General features: G+C 46.5%; 1 protein-coding gene across 2 annotated transcripts in view; it reads right to left on the bottom strand.

Moving 5' to 3' along the window:
- The window catches only part of SLCO2A1 (solute carrier organic anion transporter family member 2A1), a 105,424-nt gene that overhangs the window by 6,675 nt on the left and 79,561 nt on the right, over positions 1 to 19,188 (bottom strand). For both annotated transcript variants that reach the window (XM_090053302.1, XM_090053303.1), the window contains 7 exons: positions 17,576 to 17,674; positions 14,144 to 14,277; positions 11,925 to 12,006; positions 10,506 to 10,670; positions 9,077 to 9,266; positions 2,286 to 2,445; positions 1,287 to 1,456 (listed from right to left, as the gene is read on the bottom strand). In XM_090053302.1, the coding sequence (XP_089909428.1) occupies positions 1,287 to 1,456; positions 2,286 to 2,445; positions 9,077 to 9,266; positions 10,506 to 10,670; positions 11,925 to 12,006; positions 14,144 to 14,277; positions 17,576 to 17,674 (1,000 nt within the window). The remainder of the gene's footprint in view (positions 1 to 1,286; positions 1,457 to 2,285; positions 2,446 to 9,076; positions 9,267 to 10,505; positions 10,671 to 11,924; positions 12,007 to 14,143; positions 14,278 to 17,575; positions 17,675 to 19,188) is intronic.

The following is a 19,188-nucleotide window of genomic DNA, read 5'->3' as shown; positions in this document are numbered from 1 at the left end:
GTCACCAAATCCTTAGATGCAGGGGTAGCAGCGGACTTAGTCTTCCTGGACTTTTGGAAGGCCTTCGACACTGTCTCTCACCCCGTTCTCATTAAAAAACTGGGGGCTGTGGCATCGACACCCACACAGTCAAATGGGTCATTAACTGGCTGGAGGGCCACACCCAGAGCGTGGTGGTGGATGGGTCATTTTCAACCTGGAGGGATGTGGGCAGTGGGGTCCCCCAGGGCTCAGTCCTCAGGCCCGCACTGTTCAACATCTTCATCAGCGACTTGGACAAGGGGGTAAAAAGCACCCTGTTCAAATCTGCTGATGACACTAAGATGTGGGGGGGGGATGTGGGCATGCTAGAAGGAAGGAATAGGCTACAATCAGACCTAAACAGGTTACAGGGGTGGGCGGAGGCGAATAGGATGGGATTCAACACTGACAAGTGTAAGGTGATGCACTTGGGGAGGAAGAATCAGCACCATACCTACAGGCTGGGGAACGCCCTTCTTGTCAGTGGAGAGGCAGAAAAGGATCTTGGAGTCATCATTGATGCCAAAATGAATGTGGGCTGGCAGCGTAGGGATCCAGTCAGGAAGGCCAACCGTACCTGGTCATGCATCCACAGATGCATCTCGAGCAGGTCCAAGGAGGTGATCCTCCCCCTCTATGCAGCACTGGTCAGGCCACAGTTGGAGTACTGCATCCAGTTCTGGGCACCGCATTTCAAGAGGGATGTGGACAACATGGAGAGGGTCCAGAGGAGGGCCACTCACACGATCAGGGGGCAGCAGGGCAGGCCCTATGAGGAGAGGCTACGGGACCTGAACCTGTTCAGCCTCCACAAGAGAAGGCTGAGGGGGGGATCTTGTGGCCTGTTATAAACTAGTCAGGGGGGACCAGCAGACATTGGGGGAGTCCGTTCCCCCGAGCGCTACCAGGAATGACCAGGAATAACGGTCACAAGCTGGCAGGGGGTAGATTCAGACTAGATATTAGGAGCCGCTACTTCACTGTCAGGGCGGCTAAGATCTGGAACCAACTTCCAAGCGAAGTGGTGCTGGCTCCTACCCTGGGGGTCTTTAAGAGGAAGTTAGATGAACACCTGGCAGGGGTTGGACTTGATGATCTGCTCAGGCCCTTCCAACCCTACTATGAAACTACGAATCACAACAAGAATGTGTCACCACAGATAGCCAGGATGGAGAGGATAATAGAGACATCTGATCATAGGTGGGGAGAAAGTGTGATGGTGCCTTTCATGTGGTATTCCCACAATATTTAGATCCATCACTTACCGTAAAACCATCATGTAGAGGGGATTATGAGACAGGCTGGCAATCAGTGCAGCAAACGAGATGACGAAAATAGTAGGAAGTAGGAAGTGAGAGCACCCTGCCGGGCAGCGTCCATGCTTCGCCCAGGATGCTCCGTCCATGGTGGGGATGCAGGAGCAGTTCACATAGAGCTGTTCAGAGTATTAGAAAAGAGGGTGAAGCACTTCTTGAGGGCAAGATGTCTGCAGTGGAGTTTGCAGGAATGTGAATGTCCCCATTCTCTTCTCATACAAGTTTTATGGGAGCACTGACACTAGCATTAGAGGAATTACCCCATGAGCCATTCAGAATATGGGCAATATTTAAAAAAATACCAGAAGGGCATCATATAGTGCTTCTTACTGATGATTGCTCAACAAGATGGCAGCAATAGGAGACATGGGCCAGCTTTGCAAGACCTAGATCAATGGTTCACAACCTTTTTAGACTCAAGCTACCCCTCCTTAGACTCAAGGCACCCCTTGGAAAAGGCCAGCTCTAGCTTTTGCTCATTTCTTGACTATGAAAAAATAATAGAGCAATTCTTCTATTGCAGAGAACTCAGAAAGACTACAGCCAGTCAGGATGTTTCTGATACAATGCATTCCTATTTGAATGTTCCAGTGTTTCATGATCATCTTATTCAGAACAGGAAGTTACTGGAAAAAGTCCTTTGCCCCAAGAAGTATTCACGTGTTGCGGTTGAGTCAGACACTGGCATAGATAGCCACACTACCAAGTGTTGACAGAGAAGGGTGCTTTTGTAATAGTGCTTTGTGGCCCTAAAAATGTTACCGCTAAGTCTTCTTGGCTTTTGAGTCTGAAAATACGACTGTCATAGCTGAAGCTGTGTTCCGCTTGCTGCCATCAGCTCATTCAGAAAACCATCCCGATTCTGGCTCAAGCCTGCATGTGCTGCCAGGTGACACAAACTTTATCTCACCTCCCCAGCCCCTGGCCCCCAAAGCCTTTGCTACTTACCACAGTCTTGGGCATAGAAGAATTAACAATGGACCCCGTGCAGCCAGCAGCGCAGGGAGAGAGGTACTCCACGTTATTTTTTCCACAGATTGGGTTAAATAAATGTTTTTGCTCACTCATATTTTTGGGGCACTGATCCTTTGAGTTGGAACGTAATGTACTGCCAAGAAAAAAAGAAAAAAATCTTTAAAAAAGAAATGGGATGGCGGGGGTAGGGGGAGGGAGTGGGGACTCTTGAATTTTCTGACTGGTTAACCAGTTTCCCTCTTTCTGTTTGTTTTGGGTTACTGCCAGCCAGCAGCCTGGCCTCATGCCTACTTTCTCCCCCCTGCAGGTACTGCTGAATTTTATAGTGCACTTGAAATAATTACTCTATATGCATGCAAACAAGCACTCACACACTTCTTTTTCTGTGGAAATCTAATCACCAAATGCCTGGAGAAACATACCTGTGCTAAGATGTCCACCTCAAGCCACTAGAAATGAGAGGAAGCCCAACCCAGGGAGACCTGGTTAGAACTGAAATGGGAAGTGTGCTAGCCCCAAAAGGCAAAATGAAGGCAGGGCTGCATGTCACCTAGTCCACTTGTTTTTCCTTTCTTCCTAGCACAAAGATGAAAAGCAAATCTCTGGAGTGCCAGGGGCTTTCCACCCCATAATCCCTCTTTGGGGATTGCACTTGCAGTAAAATCCTTGGTTGGGGCAGATGGCAACACAGAGCTAATGTTCATCTTTCTGCATAGATAACAGTCACCTGGGGCTTCCCAGGTACTGTATAAGACATTCAATACTCTTGGGTTTCTGCCATTGTGCAGACCAGTGGAGGGCAGCATCCATAGGATATCAGACCACAGGAAATATTAGACTAGCCTGAGCAAGCTAATCTGACACAAGCAACTTGCAGAGGAAGGAGGGGAGCAGGTGGAGGGAGCTCTTGGGGAGAAAGCCAGAATCCAGTTTCAAAAGGAGATAACAGATGTTGAGCCCAAACCTTGCTCTAGAAGGCTATCGGGTTCATTGAACTTCCTAAAATACCAATGATGGGAAGGCAGAGTCTTCTTGGAAAGACTCTTGTTAAACCCTTGCACCAGTTCCCTCCTCCACTCCAGCATTTTTCTCATTACTCAGATTGGAAAGGGAGGTAGACTGTGGGTCCCTCCAGGTCTGCCATGCAGAAGTTTTGCAGACAGTGGTTCCCATGATCAGCAGGAGGACCCTGACTCCTTTCTGTTTGTCCTGATCAAGCTGCTTAGTCATGGCAGAAAGCTCGGGAGCATCTGTTCTTCACTGCACTAAGTTAGTATCTCTGCCAACATCATGATAGCCCATGCCTTCAAGCCTGGCTGGAGAGCAAAAGTGAGACAAGCCATAAAATACCTCCTGGACTTTAATAAGATTTTTGATCCAGTTCCATATGACAGTCTTATAAATACATTGAAGAACTGTAAGCTAGCTGGAATTAGTGTTAGGTGGATACATAATTAAATGACTAACCATAAGCCAAGAGTACATATAAATAAATGGATTGATGGGAGAACAGCAGGAGGTTCTGAGGAAGTATCCACTGGGAGCATTTACACATGCATTAATGCATCATCGTTAGTGTGCATTAAGTTTAGTATCTGTAATAACAGATACTAACTCAATGCTCAGTGGCCTTTTCAGTGATGCTAATGCAAAGCAGACTAATTGTACTCTGCATTAGCATGGCTTTTGCCATGATGCAGTAATGCACAATAAACTTAGTCTACTGTGCATTTAGTGTCTTATGTAGATGCGCTCACTGTGTTTTGTCTTGGGCCTGGTGCTGTTTGATGTTTTTCTTGATGATTTGGATATAGGAAGAGAAAGCTTCCTGATTGAGTTTGCAGGTGCCACAAAATTGCAGGAGGAGGGATGAGTGCAAACACTTTGGAAAGTGGATTAGAATTCAAAAGGATTGAGATGGATTAGAGAACAGGGCCATGGATAACAATGAGAAATTCTGAAAAAACATATGTTAAAATGTGTATGTCCCAAGGAAGAAAAACCAACCGCATAAATACAGTATGGGGATAGCTATCTAAGGAGCAGCACTGCCTGGAAGCATCTGGGTGTCATCACAGGCTCAATGTAAGCTAGCAGTGAGGTGCTTTCACAAACAAGGAAATGCAATTTGGGGCTGTGTTAAAAGAAGATTTGCATGCAAGAGAAGAGGCAATAATACTTTTCCACTCAGTGCTGTATAGGCCTCAGCTGGAGGCCTACTACTGTGCAGTACTGTGGCACCTCTGGGCTCTGCATTTTAAGAGTGATTTAGGAAATAATGGAGAGAATACCAGGCCTGTGCGAGTCGGCAGCGATCTGATCCAGCTTCGGATCTGGCCACTTTGGATGGTTGTGATCCAATCTGGAGCTCCGGACTGGGTTTCTGCCTCAATCCAGCCGAAGCGGCTCCAAAGCTTTAGAGCTGCCTTGGAGATCTGGCCATAGGGTATAATGGGAGAAATCAATGAAATATCTATAACTTTGTTGTTTTTTGTCCGATTTGGATAAAACTTGCAGGGACGGTAGCCTCTGCTGAGAGCATGAAACTTAACAAGTTTCAAGATTGGTGCAGAGGTTGGGGGGAACTGTATCCCAAATTCTTGAAAACCAAACTCCTGTCATGGCAGTTGATTGTCTGTATTGATTCTTTCCTCTCCTTAGCCTGGTTTTGTAGGTGCTAATTGATGGCAATTAACTGGCTACATTAGCTAGGTCCTGTGTATTGAGCTGGTCCCTGAGTGAATCATGACTGATTGGTAACTGGTAACACAGTAGCTTGGCAGCCAGGCCTGCAGTAGTGTCTCCCAGCCCCAAAACAGAGACAGTCAGTCCCAGAAGCACCCATGGCACGAGTTTTGCTTGTCAGCAGCTAGGGGTGCAGGGCCCCAGAACCTGCCTGCACCGATCTCCTCCGCAGCTGGCAGGCGTCATGGCCTCAGCAGGGGCCACCATCCCTGTAGCTGTCACCCCGCTGCACCTTAACAGACACAGGGTCACCCATGTCATGAGTTTTGCTTGTCTGCAGCTTGAGAGGCAGTTCCCCCCAAGCCCCTGCACTGATCTTCTTGAAACTTGGCAGGCTTTGTGGCCCTCAGCATATGCTACCACTCCTGCAGTTTTGACCCCCCTGTGGTGTAACACGTAGACATGACAGGAGTTTTGCTTACAAGAATTTGGGATGCAGTTCCCCCCAAGCCCCTCCACTGATCTTCTTGAAACTTGGCAGGTTTCATGCTCTCCACAGAGTCTACCACGCCTGAAAATTTCATCCAAATTGGACAAAAACAACAGAGTTATAGATATTTTATTGTTTCCCCATTATACCCTACGGCTGGATCTCCAAGGCAGCTCTGATGGGCTTTGGAAGCTCTGAACCACTTTGGGGAGCCGAACGAGGTGGCGCTTCAACCTGGACGTGCTGCTTCAGACCCCAAAGTGTCCGAAGCTTCTCCGGATCTGAAGCTCTGTCTGAAGCCTCGCACAGCTCTAGAGAATACAGAGGTGAATGACAAAGATAACAAAGGGCTTGGAGCACAGGCTGCATGAGGAATGGCTGAAAGTACTAGGTATGCTTAGCTTGGAGAAAAAGGAGATGAAAGAGGAGCATGACAGCAGTTTTCAAATAGTTGAGCAGCTCTCATGAGGAAGGAGAACAACTGCTGTCCTTTGCCACAGAGGGCAGGATGCGAGGCAATGGGTTTAAAATGCAGCAAAACAGAATCTCAAAAAAACACTTCCTCTCTGGAAGAACCGTGGGACAATGGAACGAGCTGCCTGGCGAAGCTGTGCCATCGCCTTCACCAGAGGCTTTTGTAAAGGGACCGAGCAGACCTCTGCTGGGATGGCTTAGGAGCAGCGGGGCCAGCTGACCCTTGAGTTCTCTGCTATGAGAAGGCCACTAGAGGGCACCCGCATGCTGACCCATAGACCCCAACCAGCTGGACTGAAAACACACAGCCCCTGCTCTCCCCCCAGCTCCACTTCACTTGTCTGGCAACCCACTGCAGAGCAGGGTCTGTAAGCCAAGTACATAAATGTGCCTCTACAAAAGGGTCTGTAGCAACTCACTGCTTAGTAACCTGCCCTCCTCTTTCAAACAAGCAACTGAAGAGGCTGTCACTAAGATGAGCAAACAATCTTGAAACCTAACCTGGCTGGACTGTAACAGAAGAGAAGCTAAGACCAAGCAGCTGGGTCGGCTCAGTTAGTGAGAAAACAGTGCTGAATAAAACCAGGCAGCAAACTCCATGGAGAGGCCTTGCACACCTCTGACACACAAGTTTTATGGAAGAAGGTTTTGTCAAGACTGACAAAGTTCTTTGGGTAAATCCAGTCTCTATTAGGCCAACAAAAACAGTTGAAAAAATTTTTCTTTGCAAACTTTTGGGTACAAACACCCTTCTTCAGGCTGAGGACAGGGAGTTTGTACCTGAAAGCTTGCAAAGAAGAAATGTTCCAACTCTTTTAGTTGGTCTAATAAAAGATACTGGATTTACCCAAATAACCTTGTCTGCCTATGTCCTTAGACCAGCATGGCTACAAGCAATACCCTTGTCAAGACTGGCACCTTCTATATGATCAGATGGGCAGATGGGACAGTCAGAGGGTGAGCCATAAGGCCTTCCAGTGTTTGAATCCTGGCCTGCCCCCAGGAAGCATGAATGCAGCAATCTAGTTAGATATCCTTCAGACAGAGTGCTTTGTTTCCAAGTGACATGAGGGATTAATTCTACCATAATCTTTCCAACAGATGAGTGAGTCCTTGCCTCCCCAAATGTGACATATGGATGAATGAAAAAGGGAATAGAAAGAGTAGCGAGGTACTGGAGAAGAGGGTCTTAGGAGTTTTCTGTTAAATATTCTGCCTTCCTTTTCAAAGGGAAGCAGTGGGTGAGTTTTGTACCTCTGATCAGGTTCATACCCTCTGCCTATAACAACATCACTGCAGCCAGGTGTTATGGAGTCTATTACAAATACACTTTTGAAGTGAAATTTTTGCTTTTTGGAAACCACTGTCACAGGATTCTCCCTCCTCAGTCTCATGTTGCTAGCACCAGCTGGGCCCATGGAAGCTACAGGCCAGAAATGAGAATCCCATCAGCACAAACGCTCTGCAGGAGCAGAATTACCAGGACTCCTCGTCATAGGCAAAGCCTTTACCCACAAGACCCTCCTTCCTGCATTTTGGGCACCCCACCAAATTTTTCACCTTGAATCTAAAATGACACGGAGGGAAACACGTCTCCCTCTGATGACTGAGAGCAGGTCCAAAAATGGAATGTCAGGTTCAAGGATAAGTATCAGATTTGTTTTAAAATCCCCAGTGACAGCCTCAGATATCAGAGTACACGCAGTGCAGTTCTCAGTAGCAAAGTATAAACATTTCCATCCACTTACTCCAAGTTTGTTTGCTGAGTGCTTGACGCCTTCCTAGCTTGTAGTTATGTAAGTGGTTTTGTTTAAGTATGGGGGGAAAGCGGGCATGATTGCCCAGTCCTTCACCACTCCTGTATGCAAGCAACTGCACCCCTGGGACAGAGGGCTTATCACACATCAAGGGAAACATTTGTGTGGGAGCCCCTTGTTAAAATATTGGCAGTAGGTTGGGAAATGGCTTGATTAAGGTAAAACTGAAAATGAGCTTGGGATGGAGCCCGAGTACAACTTTATCTTAAATAAGTAAAATTGGACTCCAAGAGCCAAAAGTTCCCTCACATACAAGCAGAGAGTGACTCTCCAAGAGATGGAAGAAGAGAGCGGGCTGCTAGCATCCCCTGAGACAGTGCATATGCTCCAGGCCTATAGAAAAGGGCAGCGATCTCAGTAGCCAAAGGTCCCTATCCTTCACTGAAATCTACAGCATATTGGAGTCACTGAGCAAGTCCCAGGACTGTTTGCCTTTGGAAAGGGGTGCTCATCCTAACAGTGGGGTTCAGAAGCCTAATGGTGAGAGGTCCTTTTATTCTGCACTCTGCATATATTTAGGACCAGCAGGTTGCTCACAGATTCAAAAACCAGAAGCGACCATTAAATTATTTTATTTGACCTCCTGTATAGGACAGGCTGGAGAATTTCATTCACCTCTTCCCATATTGGGTCCTAATAGTTTTAAAAAAAAATTAAAAATTTTTTTTTTTATACGAGTAGCAGCAGAATTCAGGTGCAAGGTGGGGCTGGAACAGCTCACACACCTGAAGACATGGATCGCTCTATTCTGGCCCAACTCTTGGAAGTACCGCTGTGAAAAGCAGGACTTTCCAGGATGCTCTAACCCAAACAGCCCATCGACTGCCACTGTGTGTCTTGAGACAGCAAGCGTACAGGACTGGAGTGTAATGGTGATGGGGTGAGCTGGGGTGATCCACATCTCTGGCATGAGGAAGAGGAGCTGTGAGTGTTTCCTGCAGCAGCCACCAAGGGAGGAAACAGTGAGCAGCAGGACCTGATTGGAAGCCAGTATGCAGTGATGGTGGAGGCCAAGACATTAGGTCAGGGGTTGACTATGTGTGATCCCCCCACAAAGTCTTGAGTGGCCAGAGTGCTTGGCCCTGCTGTGAAGTCAGGTCCCTAGGTGGCCACAGCTTTGTAACAAACACAGAACTGAAGTGTGGATTCAAGATCAATACGTTTAAGTCATTGCAAGTCCCCACTAATAGAGCAGAACTCTTGCTTTTAGCACTAGGACCCCAGTTCAAGCCTTGCTTACAGCCCTGTTGGGGTCAGACTCTTGGTCAGCCCTTCTCACCAGCACAGCTCCACATTACCGGTTTGGGTAAAGCCCAGCGATGGTTTGTGTAGAGCAGCCCATGAAGAACAGCGGGAGGCAGAGAAGAATGGAGATGATGAGCACCACCAGTGCAAATCGGGGAATGGCCTTGAGGGAGAAGCCAAAGCGTTTCATGACAATTCCTCCTAAGAGCATGCCCAGTGCCGCTGCTGGCAGGTTCACAGCTCCTGAAGTCAGAGAAGAGGCATTAGTCATGAGGGTATGGTGAGTGCTCTCCTTGGCGAGACCCGCTTCTGCTGGCAATGTACAAGGACAATCAATGCCTGGCTTTTCTGGCCTTGGTGGTAGGAAAGGGAACTTGCAGCCACTTCAGTCTCCTGAGGCTGCTGAGCTAGCTGGTACCCCATCAGGCACTCTGGCTCAGAAATCTCACTGAAGATGTGACATTTATCTTTCAGAAACTGCAAACAGCACCATGCCCCCCTTTTGCCCCCTTGACCCATATGTCAGGAACAGTGGGCGCATCTACATGAGATGCTTACTGCGCATCAGCCTACTAACATTGTGCACTAGTGTGGCAGTTAAAAGCTGTGCTAATAGCCTACTGTGCAATGTTATTAGGCTAATGGTCAGTAAGCATCACAAAATAACTGTACACCAGCTCTACTGTACAGTAACTCTAGTTGGTAGTTGCTGTGCATTTAGTTAGTACTTTATTAAGCAAATACTAAACTAAATAGGTAGTATTTAAGGCCCATTAATGAATATATGTAGATGCGCCCAGTGAGGGGGAGGAGTAGGAGGGGAAGGGTAGGACATTATGACACCTCTGCCTCCCTCAGCAGTTTTGTCTGTGATGGGGGAAGTCCCAGGTACTGGCTGCTCTGGCTTTCCAGCCCCTTCGTCCTGCCAGAGCAGAACAAACATGCTGTCATGCAGTTGAGGTTCTGGCCCATAGCTCATGGTAATCTTCCTTAATTTTGCTTATCTAGCCAGTGTCAAACTGGGTGCACAATCATTTTCCATTCGTGCACTCTCTCAAAGCAGCTTATGCCCAACTGCAACATCTACCCAACTCTGCCTTGTCCATGCCAGCAGGGGTTATGTGATTTAATCAGTGGGGTCAGGTGAGAGCAGTCATAAGCAAACAAAGGAGGTTGGCCATGGAGGACCTGATTAATGGGTGTCACCAGGGCCTCATTAACAAACACTTCAGGGCAGGAAAAGGGAAAACTTCATCACTTGGCTCAAGACTGGAGACGGTGGAAGTCCCTTCAACTTGTCTACTCCCTTTCTAGCTGCCGTGCTAGGAAAATGTACTTTTAATGATTTCCTTTGCTTAGAAAAACAAGGACAATATAGCCTGGGAGCTCCACATTTGGAAACACATTTTTCACATTTCAAACCCATTCTTTAGATTAAGGGCCATTTGGCAACTTTCCCTGGGACTTGAGCATGCATCTCACCGATGAGGAAGTTGGCGTAGGAAGGGGTGGCGCCATACTGCTGCTCCAGGAACTTGCTGAGGAAGGTGGAGAGACCAGCTATGACTGAGGAAAAGCTGCATTGAGCTAGGACCAGTATGATGTAGAGGGGGTTGACGAGCATCCTTAGGAAGACCCGAGGGAATTCTACAAAGAAACAAGAAAGAAAAAAAACAAACTTATCAAAGAACAGGTCGTGCCAGCAACTCATACTACTAAAATAAAGCCTGGAGACAGACCTTCCATGATTAGTTAATACAGGAGCCTTTTGAGGACATGCTCATTAGACTACTGAGGAGAACTAACCCAGCAAGACAGCTCCAGACACGAGTATGACCATTCATCTGGGAAGTGAAGGCTGCCTGCTAGCCCTGCCCTATGCTCATGCTTTCAGTGTCTTCAATTACTCTGCATTCAGAGGTCTACTTGTAATATTTTACAGTTATATCACATTTGCTTTTTTGAAATGAGGGCTCATTTCTCACCAGGTTTAAAATGGCAAAGCACCCCTGAATTCAGTGAAGCCATTCTGGTCTGCCCCAGTTGGGGCATTAAATCATTGTGTCTTCTTGCAGGGAAGATGAACTATTGTACAAGTTAGTCACAACGTGACTGATTTTCCTTACAGCTAGTTTGAGACTGCTGCATCAGGCAGGCCAGCCTGATGATATACCACTGGCCATGCATAAGCCATGGTCCTTCTACTAACCAGCTCCTTAACATGGATTTCTCATTTTCTAGCAGAGAGCATCATGGAGACAATGGGCCCTTCATTAAAGCCCAGCAAGGAAGAAGAAACAGGTCTGAAAGCCATCAAGCAGAAGAGCAGTGGGGCAAGCATGTCCTAGGCTAAAGATGAGTAATCATGTTGAGTTTTGTCAGAGGGATCCCTTCCAACCCCCTCTTTTGCCTACACAGATCTAAGGTTAAACAGATGGGCTTAAGCCTCATGTAGAATGAGCTCAATGGTCTTTTATATGTGAACATGGTAGTTGTTGATCTCTGTGCTTAGCCATACTTTGGCCTGATCAAGACATGGAGAAAAGTTTTCTAAAGGAGCCAAGAGACTTTAAAAGCCCCACTTCAAAAGTGATTTAGGCCCCTCGGCACTTAAGTCCCTTTGGCTTTCAGTGAGCCTTGGGCTGCTCAGTAATTATGCCAATCCAAAGGTCCAGTTTAAGAACCGTAGAATATCCAACCCTCTCTGCTCAGGAAAATCCCATGATTAGCGCAGCCGAGGTACTGCACGGGAAGACGGAGCAGTGTGCAGAGTCACGAGCAAGGAAGTTACCTGGCCCGTGCCTGGCCGTTGTGGCGAACTAGAAGCGAGTCACCCCAGGTCCTGAGGACACTATGCACTCAGCCAGTTAAACCAAGAAGTCCTGGAAAGGAGCCCCTTACTTTTAATGAAGTCCACCAAGGAAACTTCTTCAGCCTTGGCTTTCTCCATCTTCCTCAGCATGTCTGCCTCAGCACCTGAGTCCTGGAGAGAGCAGACAAGAATGACTATAGTGAGACAGAAAGCGTGACAGGCAGATGGTTAGCCATCTCACAATGGGTGCCATCCCCTTACAGTATGAGAAAGGCTGTTGTTGCACTGGTCCAGCGACATAGGGAGGGAGAGAGTGGGGGGTGGCAGGAGGGGGAAGAGCGCAGCACATGACAACCAGGAAAAACACCACTTCTTCAATAGAAGAGTCACTTCAGCCCTTCTGGCCTTAGCGCTGGCAGAGTCCCAGACTAGCATGTATTTGCTCCTTGAAGACGAAGATAAGGAGATGTACTTTGCCAGTGCAGCGGGACGTTACCAGTGATACCCAAGCCGTCAGCCTTTTGGAATGGAGCTTATCTTTGAACCATTGCCAAGGCTGAAGCATTTGCCTGCCCTGCTACAGCCAAGAAGTTAGTTATCTTCTGCTCAGGTCTGCTTTTGCACAACTCCCTCTTACCCTTTTTGTGTTAGGCTCCAGAAGGTAACTCCCATCCCATGATGTTTTTCAGGAGTATGAAGTAATTTGCCCTCCTGAATCACAGCAGAAAGTCAAAATCTAACATTATTGGGCTCGAAAGAATCACAAAAAAAGTTTTGGATTTGGTCAGCAGTTTCAATTGCATCAAACAAGCCTTCCATGTTGTTCCTGACCACCTTTTATTATGAATTTAAATTTCAAAACAAAATGTAAGTTAGAATGTAGCTGGGGGGGGGGAACACTCCAAACTGTTCTGAAAAGGGGAAAAAATGAGTTGTTTCACAATTTTGAACTTTTTGCCATTCATTTTCAACACAGGAAAAAATTGTTGAAATGGACCCTGTCCCACAAAGAGATTTAATTTGTCCCTACAGTAGAGAGTGTCCCTACCCCCTGGACACTCTCTGCTGTCTAATCCTCTTACCACAGTAGAGAGTGACCTTGGAGAAGAGATGGCCTTCAGCATGGTGGCAGTACTACTGCAACAGCGTGTGGGGGGAGCACACCAGCACATAAGAAGGTGGCAGGCAACAGCAGGATACTGGGAGGAGGGTGGGCAGCTGACAATGAACTCTTAATGCTTAAGTGAGCTGAAAATGTTCAGCACAATAAATGCAGCTGAGAATTTAGTGCTGAAGAAAGACTGACAGTCTTGATGAATTAGGGACATAGGAAGTGCCAGGCTGGATCCGCTGAATCCACAATGTCCTGTCTCCAGCAGGGACCAGCACCAGCTGCTTCAGAGAGAGGTGGGAGAACCTGTGCTGTAAGCAGCCCTGGGCTAACCAGCTCCTAAAACTACCCAAAGCTGGCTGAGGTGAGAGGATTTCTGTCCCTTCCAGAACTCAAGTTTTTTGTATAATCTAAATAATCATATTATCAATACAAGACTGCCCAGTCCTGACTGGCACCCTGGCAGGCTTTTGGTCTCAGTGGGGCAATGCATTCCTCTGATGAGGAATACCAGGACATATGTCCAAAATATGAGGTATGCCAATTGATTCATGTCACTGTCTCCGAGTCAGAGGACTCTTGGAAAGGTCCATGTAGCAATGCAGCAATGGCAATGCATTCCTCTGATGAGATGGGTCGTGACTGAAATGCCTCCATTTTAGCAGCAGACCTGAAAGAACATGAGCTTCTCTGTGCTGCTCTGTCCATGAGCCTCAGTCTTGACTTGGAGAAACTGGCTTCAAAGCTCAATGTCTGTGCTCAGCCATGCATTGAACAGACAGCGAGTCTGCTGAGCCAGGTACCTAGGGTACTGGGAATGTAGATCCTGGACTGAGATTACCCAGCAGGTAATTCAGCAATGAACTATTTTATGGATTTCACATTTTAAGAGCCATAACAAAATCAGCCAATGAGCAGTGTGCAGTCCCTTCTGCGTTAATAAAATCCCAAATTATTATTGTTACCAGTGTTATTGCAATACCCAACAGCCTTAGTTAAGGAATCAGTCCCTTGTATAGTGCTGGCTAGGAGCTTATTAGAAAAATCGAATATGTTTTAAGACGCAAACCCTGCTATTTCCCTTCCCTTCCTCCACCCTCCATTCTTGTCTCCCCTCCAGGGCTAGCATCTCCTCTTGAAATACCATACAACTGCCCCGAGCCAAAACATTTTGTCCTGTCAGTGTCTGGGTCTTACCTGCCCTTTGAACATGTAGCGGGGAAAGAAGAAGTAGGGAATGGAGGTGATCAATAAGCAGCCTGAAGAAATTAGGAGCCCCAGCCACCAGGCTCCAATCCAGCCTTGGTCCTGTGGTTTCAGGTTCACAGTGCCTGAAAAACAGCAGGAAGAATGAAGTTACCCATGTCTTGTGGGGCACGTTATCATAGCGTGGATCTCCGTCCCCCTACTTGCAAGAATGTTTATAGAGATTCAAGTCTGTCACTGCCTTCAAACCAGCTGAACTTTACCATGAGCTGCAGGAGGTTGTTTTTTTTTTAAATACACATGATTGACCCAAAATAAGAACAAATCCCCTCAAATCCACTTCCTAGGAGAGACAGCAGCAGAATGATTTTGTATGGAGCCCTGGGCAAGGACCAAGCCCCCACAGCAAGGGTAAGAAGAGCATAGCTCCATTAAAAGCAGAATCAGGGAGGCATTTCCAGGGCAGTCAGTGAGGCTGCAGTGATTTACTTCAGCTGGCAACCTGTAGCTAAACACATCCACATAGTGGGAGTTATTACTTCTGGTCAGCTGTTCCTGCAGAAAGCCTCTACTCTGTGTGCTCCAGCTTCCCCATCAGGAGTTGGCTTTGAAAGACCAAGGCCCCAGACAGATTAATTCCCTGATAAAGTGCAGTCTTGTTAATGCAGGTCCAGCCAGACACCAGCTTGGACTGGCTCCTTCTCCCTCCAAAACAACATGGAGCTCAGGAAGAAGTCAGGTGATTAGGGTGTGAATGGAGATGCCTACCCAGCTGGTCCATGGCAGGGCAAGGCAATGCTTGCCAAGCGGTTGAATGACAGACTCTAGGTCCATGGTTCAGGAAATTAAACGGTATCCTGCATGTCTTGCTGTCAGCAGCAGCAAAGCAATAAGTGCCGTTTCACAAGTCTGGTTGCAGTTCTACTGCATGCTCCTTGGTTAACTTGAAGGCTAGGGCCACAGGTTGGCTGCACTTGGCTGGATGTAGGCTTAGGTATCCACCTGGTCCCATGATATGGATGAAAACCACAGCTCTGCCATTGCATTGTAAAGGATGTAAATCAGGTCTGAGAGGGCAGAGTGCAGAATTATCCCCTCTGCTGCTACTACAACATGCCATGTTCTGGTGCACAGGGCAGACATCACCAGGTCTGTTCTCACTAGAGGTGGAGCAACATGTCCCAACGGCTCTGCACTTCAGGATTGCCCAGAAGACCAATTAAATAAGCATCAAAATGTGCTGGAGGAGGAGGATTCAAAGATTCTCCCAAGAAAGCATTCAGTTAAAGGGATTAAACCCTCTCTATTCCTTCATCCTCTGCCTTTGGACACATGGTTTGACTGCACACTTCCATGCAGGGGGCTAGAACTTATAGCAGCTACTTTCCTGTAAATAATTTCTCTCCTATCATTCCCAGGTTTAGCTGCTTTCTTCTGGCTGCAATTAAGGGGGTGACCTGTTGTCGCCTGCGCGAAGGGAGAAATGGTGTTAATGAAAGTGATTTCTGAATGTACAAGCTCCAGGGCCTCACACCCTTCACTGGGAAGAAAGATGAGAAAGTCATGCTGCTTGCTTCCAATGCAGACATCCTTCAGAAGAGGCAGCGTTACTCATGGGAGGTCGAAGGATCATTTGAGTTGGCATGGAAAGCGCATCTCCCCATTGTTAGGATTTTTATGAGTGGAAAAGGAACAAGTAGCAGTCTTAAGCCTTTGCTCTTCTCAGCCCAGACTTCCTGTCGTCCAGGAATAAACTAGAGACCGCTGCAAGAAAAGCCCACACCCCATCTGAACAATTGCCCAACTTCCCCAAACAGGACCAATCTACTTTGGGGTGGGTGACATCATCATGGAGCGACCACACAGAGGATGCTAAGTCGGTCTGTCACCATGGAGATGAAGCCTGCTCTTTTTTTGCTATTTCCTGCCTCAGCTCATTTATTTTCCTTATCTGGCACCAGACAAAAATGACACATGGGTTCCAGTTTTTCTAACGAAACACAGGAAAAGCCATGTTAATGATGAAGCTATGGAGAATGCTTTAACAATAGGCCACAGCATGCATGATAAATGAAGAAAATGATCTCACATGCTGGGAACTAGAACTGTAGGGAGATAAGTTCTCATCTCACTGTTACCGCTCTCAAACAACGTGGTGATCTGTTTGCCCAAAACATGCAATAATACCCAAAACAGCAGCGATCCCAAACATGTGCTTATAGCAGTCATCGTTGTTTTGTGCTTGGGCAGCATCCAGTCTAATGGGGTCCTGATTAACAATGGGACTCCTGCATGCTGCTACACTTTGAATACTAAGAGTAATACTCTTTGGGCGCAACTACGCAAGACCTATTCATGTGCATTAGCCTAATGTAATGTGCATTAAGGGCATGTATCTACATGTGCTCACCCTTAATGCACATTAACAATAGTGAATTTAGACTAATTGTGCCTAAATTTGACACCTGCAAATGTAGGTATCATTTAGGTGCAATTAGTTAAAGCACATTTATGCACGTGTAGATGTGACCTGGCACTAACCTTAGTGCTGGGTCTGCCCAACCACTAAGGGCACATGGCGGGGCTGCAGGGATTTGGCACTAACTTTAGTTGACTCCCAAAATCCCTGCACATGTAGACACCTGCCAAAAATCATGTAATGTGCATTAGCTCAATGAGGATTAAATTTAGTCTTGCTAAAATGTACGTGTAGACACGCCCTTTGTATTCTAGAAGGATTCAGAGGCTGATCCCTGCTTCCCCCATCTTCTACTGAGTGCCAGGTACATTCTGCCCTGAAGAGCTAATAACCTATATAGATGAGACAAAAAAACAACAGGAAGAGAGGCACAAGAGAGCAAAGCGCTGTGGCAGATCTGTGACAGCCAGGAACAGAAGCTGTCCACTATGCAGTAAGCATAGATAGCCCAGGCCAGCATCAATAGTCCTTATGCCTGGCCTAGGTCATCTTTTATTCTTCTGTAAATGAAAAGGAAGTTTCCAAAGCACTCAGGCCTCTACCTGTTCAGCTGTAACAGCCCCACTCAGAAAGCATCATCTTCTTTCTTCCCTGGAGTTTCAGAAGCGGGCTAGTTTCCAGAAATCACTACTGCTATTTTAAATTCAGTAAACAGCATATCAGAATATTCATAGGCAGATTTTGGTTCAATGCAATCTTTGTCTGCCCACCTAATGTTATCAACATATCAGCTTTCCCCAGAGAGGAGACTGAACTGACGGTTATAGCCACTTTGCATAACACTGTGTGGCTATTCCGGGACATGTCTTTCCACTGGGGTGGTCGCGACAACCAGGACATATGTCCAAAATATGACGTATGCCAATGTGACTCATGTCACTGTCTCTGAGTCTCACAGGACTCTTGGAAACGCCCATGCTATCCCAGACCTGTGCAATACTCACTCATGTCCACTCTTCCAATGTCCACGAACAGCCGCAACACGACAGACCCCAGCAAGAATCCGAAAGCTGGGCCGAACACAGCAATGGCAAACAGGATCGCTGACAACGAGAAGAGGGAAATGCCAGCGTGAGTGGGCCATTATCAAGAGAGAAACTGCTTTGCTGCAGATACTGCATTTATCTTCCCTTGAGAGGCAGGGAGGATGTCACAACACATGGGAGAGAAGTCATCTCTTACCAATTGACAGATAATTAATGCCTTCTCTATCGTGCAGCTATTATATTCACTGTTTATCCAACAGATGCATTAGAGAGGGGAAAAGTAGCTGCCAGTCAAAAGGATCTCATCCAAACTGACAAAAATCAAGGTCTCGCTGAGACATTCAATATTGAAATCACTGCTTCCAGCTATGCCCTGTGCATGAACTGCCTACTGCAGTACTGTGAAAATACCCAGTGAAGAAATACGGTGGCAGGAGCAGTGAGGAGCTAATACTTCACTTTGGACCTACCAGGGACCAGGCACCCTCATCACCCACTGAAAGGAGAGACAGCAAAGACCTCTCAGCACGTAGAGGTGCATGAAATTTTTCAGTGAAAATGGGGGAAGGGGAGGGGAGGGGAGGGTTAGTGAAAAATGCAGTTACTGACACTAAAATGCCCTGCAGATTCACCTCAGGTCTGTATAAGTTTGCGTGGGTCTTTTTTAAATGAAATGTTTTGATTTTTTCCATTCAAAACAATTTTGCCTTTCAAAATGTCTTTCTATTTCATTAAAAAAAGTTCAACTTGAAATGAAACGCTCCAATGAATCCAAATCTAATTTTTTAGATCTTTAAATTTGCCATTTCTTTATGCCATTTTTTTTGGAATGGCCAGTATGCCAAAAAAAAAAAAAAGTTTATTTGCATAACCCTACTAACACCTTGCTGTATCTGGTCCTCAGTGCCCAAAACCACACAACACATATACTGCAAGGTGTTAGTAGGGTTATGCAAATAAACAGTTTTTGGGGGGGTATATATACCTGGCACTTTCAGTATCTGACTACAGTTTATCACTAATATATATATCTAGTGAGAACATATATATGGTGAGAAAGTGTAGTCAGATACGGGAAGTGGCAGGTAGTGTGACACTGAACACCAAGTACTGTTGGCTTCCATCCAACAACACACTCAACCCATCTCTCTTCTGCAAAGCACTTAGCATTAAGGAAATACTAAAGTCTCATAGACCTTAGTGAGACTTGAACACATGCTGAAGTATTTTGCCTAAGTGGGACCTCCATACAATTTAGATATGAAGCAACCCAAGAGGTCCATGCTACTTCAAAGGGGTTCCTATTTTTAAACAGTTTTTAAAAGAAATGAGATGGTGCTTTAATTCCCAAGATAAACCGAGGTTTTCATAGGCAGGGTCACTAGAGAACATTTTCCCTTATTAATGATTGAAACACCTTACCACAGGAAGACACTAAGGCCTAGAACTTCTCAAGGTTCAAAAATGGACTGGCCATTTGTGTGGATAACACAGGTGCCCTGATTTAGGAACATCTGTGCTAACATATGCTTGGGAAGAGACCATAAACCTAGTGCCTCAGGGTGTCAGAT

Source organism: Crocodylus siamensis, chromosome 6 (genome assembly GCF_052110815.1).
Source record: "Crocodylus siamensis isolate JL-2025a chromosome 6, ASM5211081v1, whole genome shotgun sequence".
Classification (NCBI taxonomy): Eukaryota; Metazoa; Chordata; order Crocodylia; family Crocodylidae; genus Crocodylus; species Crocodylus siamensis.
This window is presented reverse-complemented; position numbering and strand designations above follow the sequence as displayed.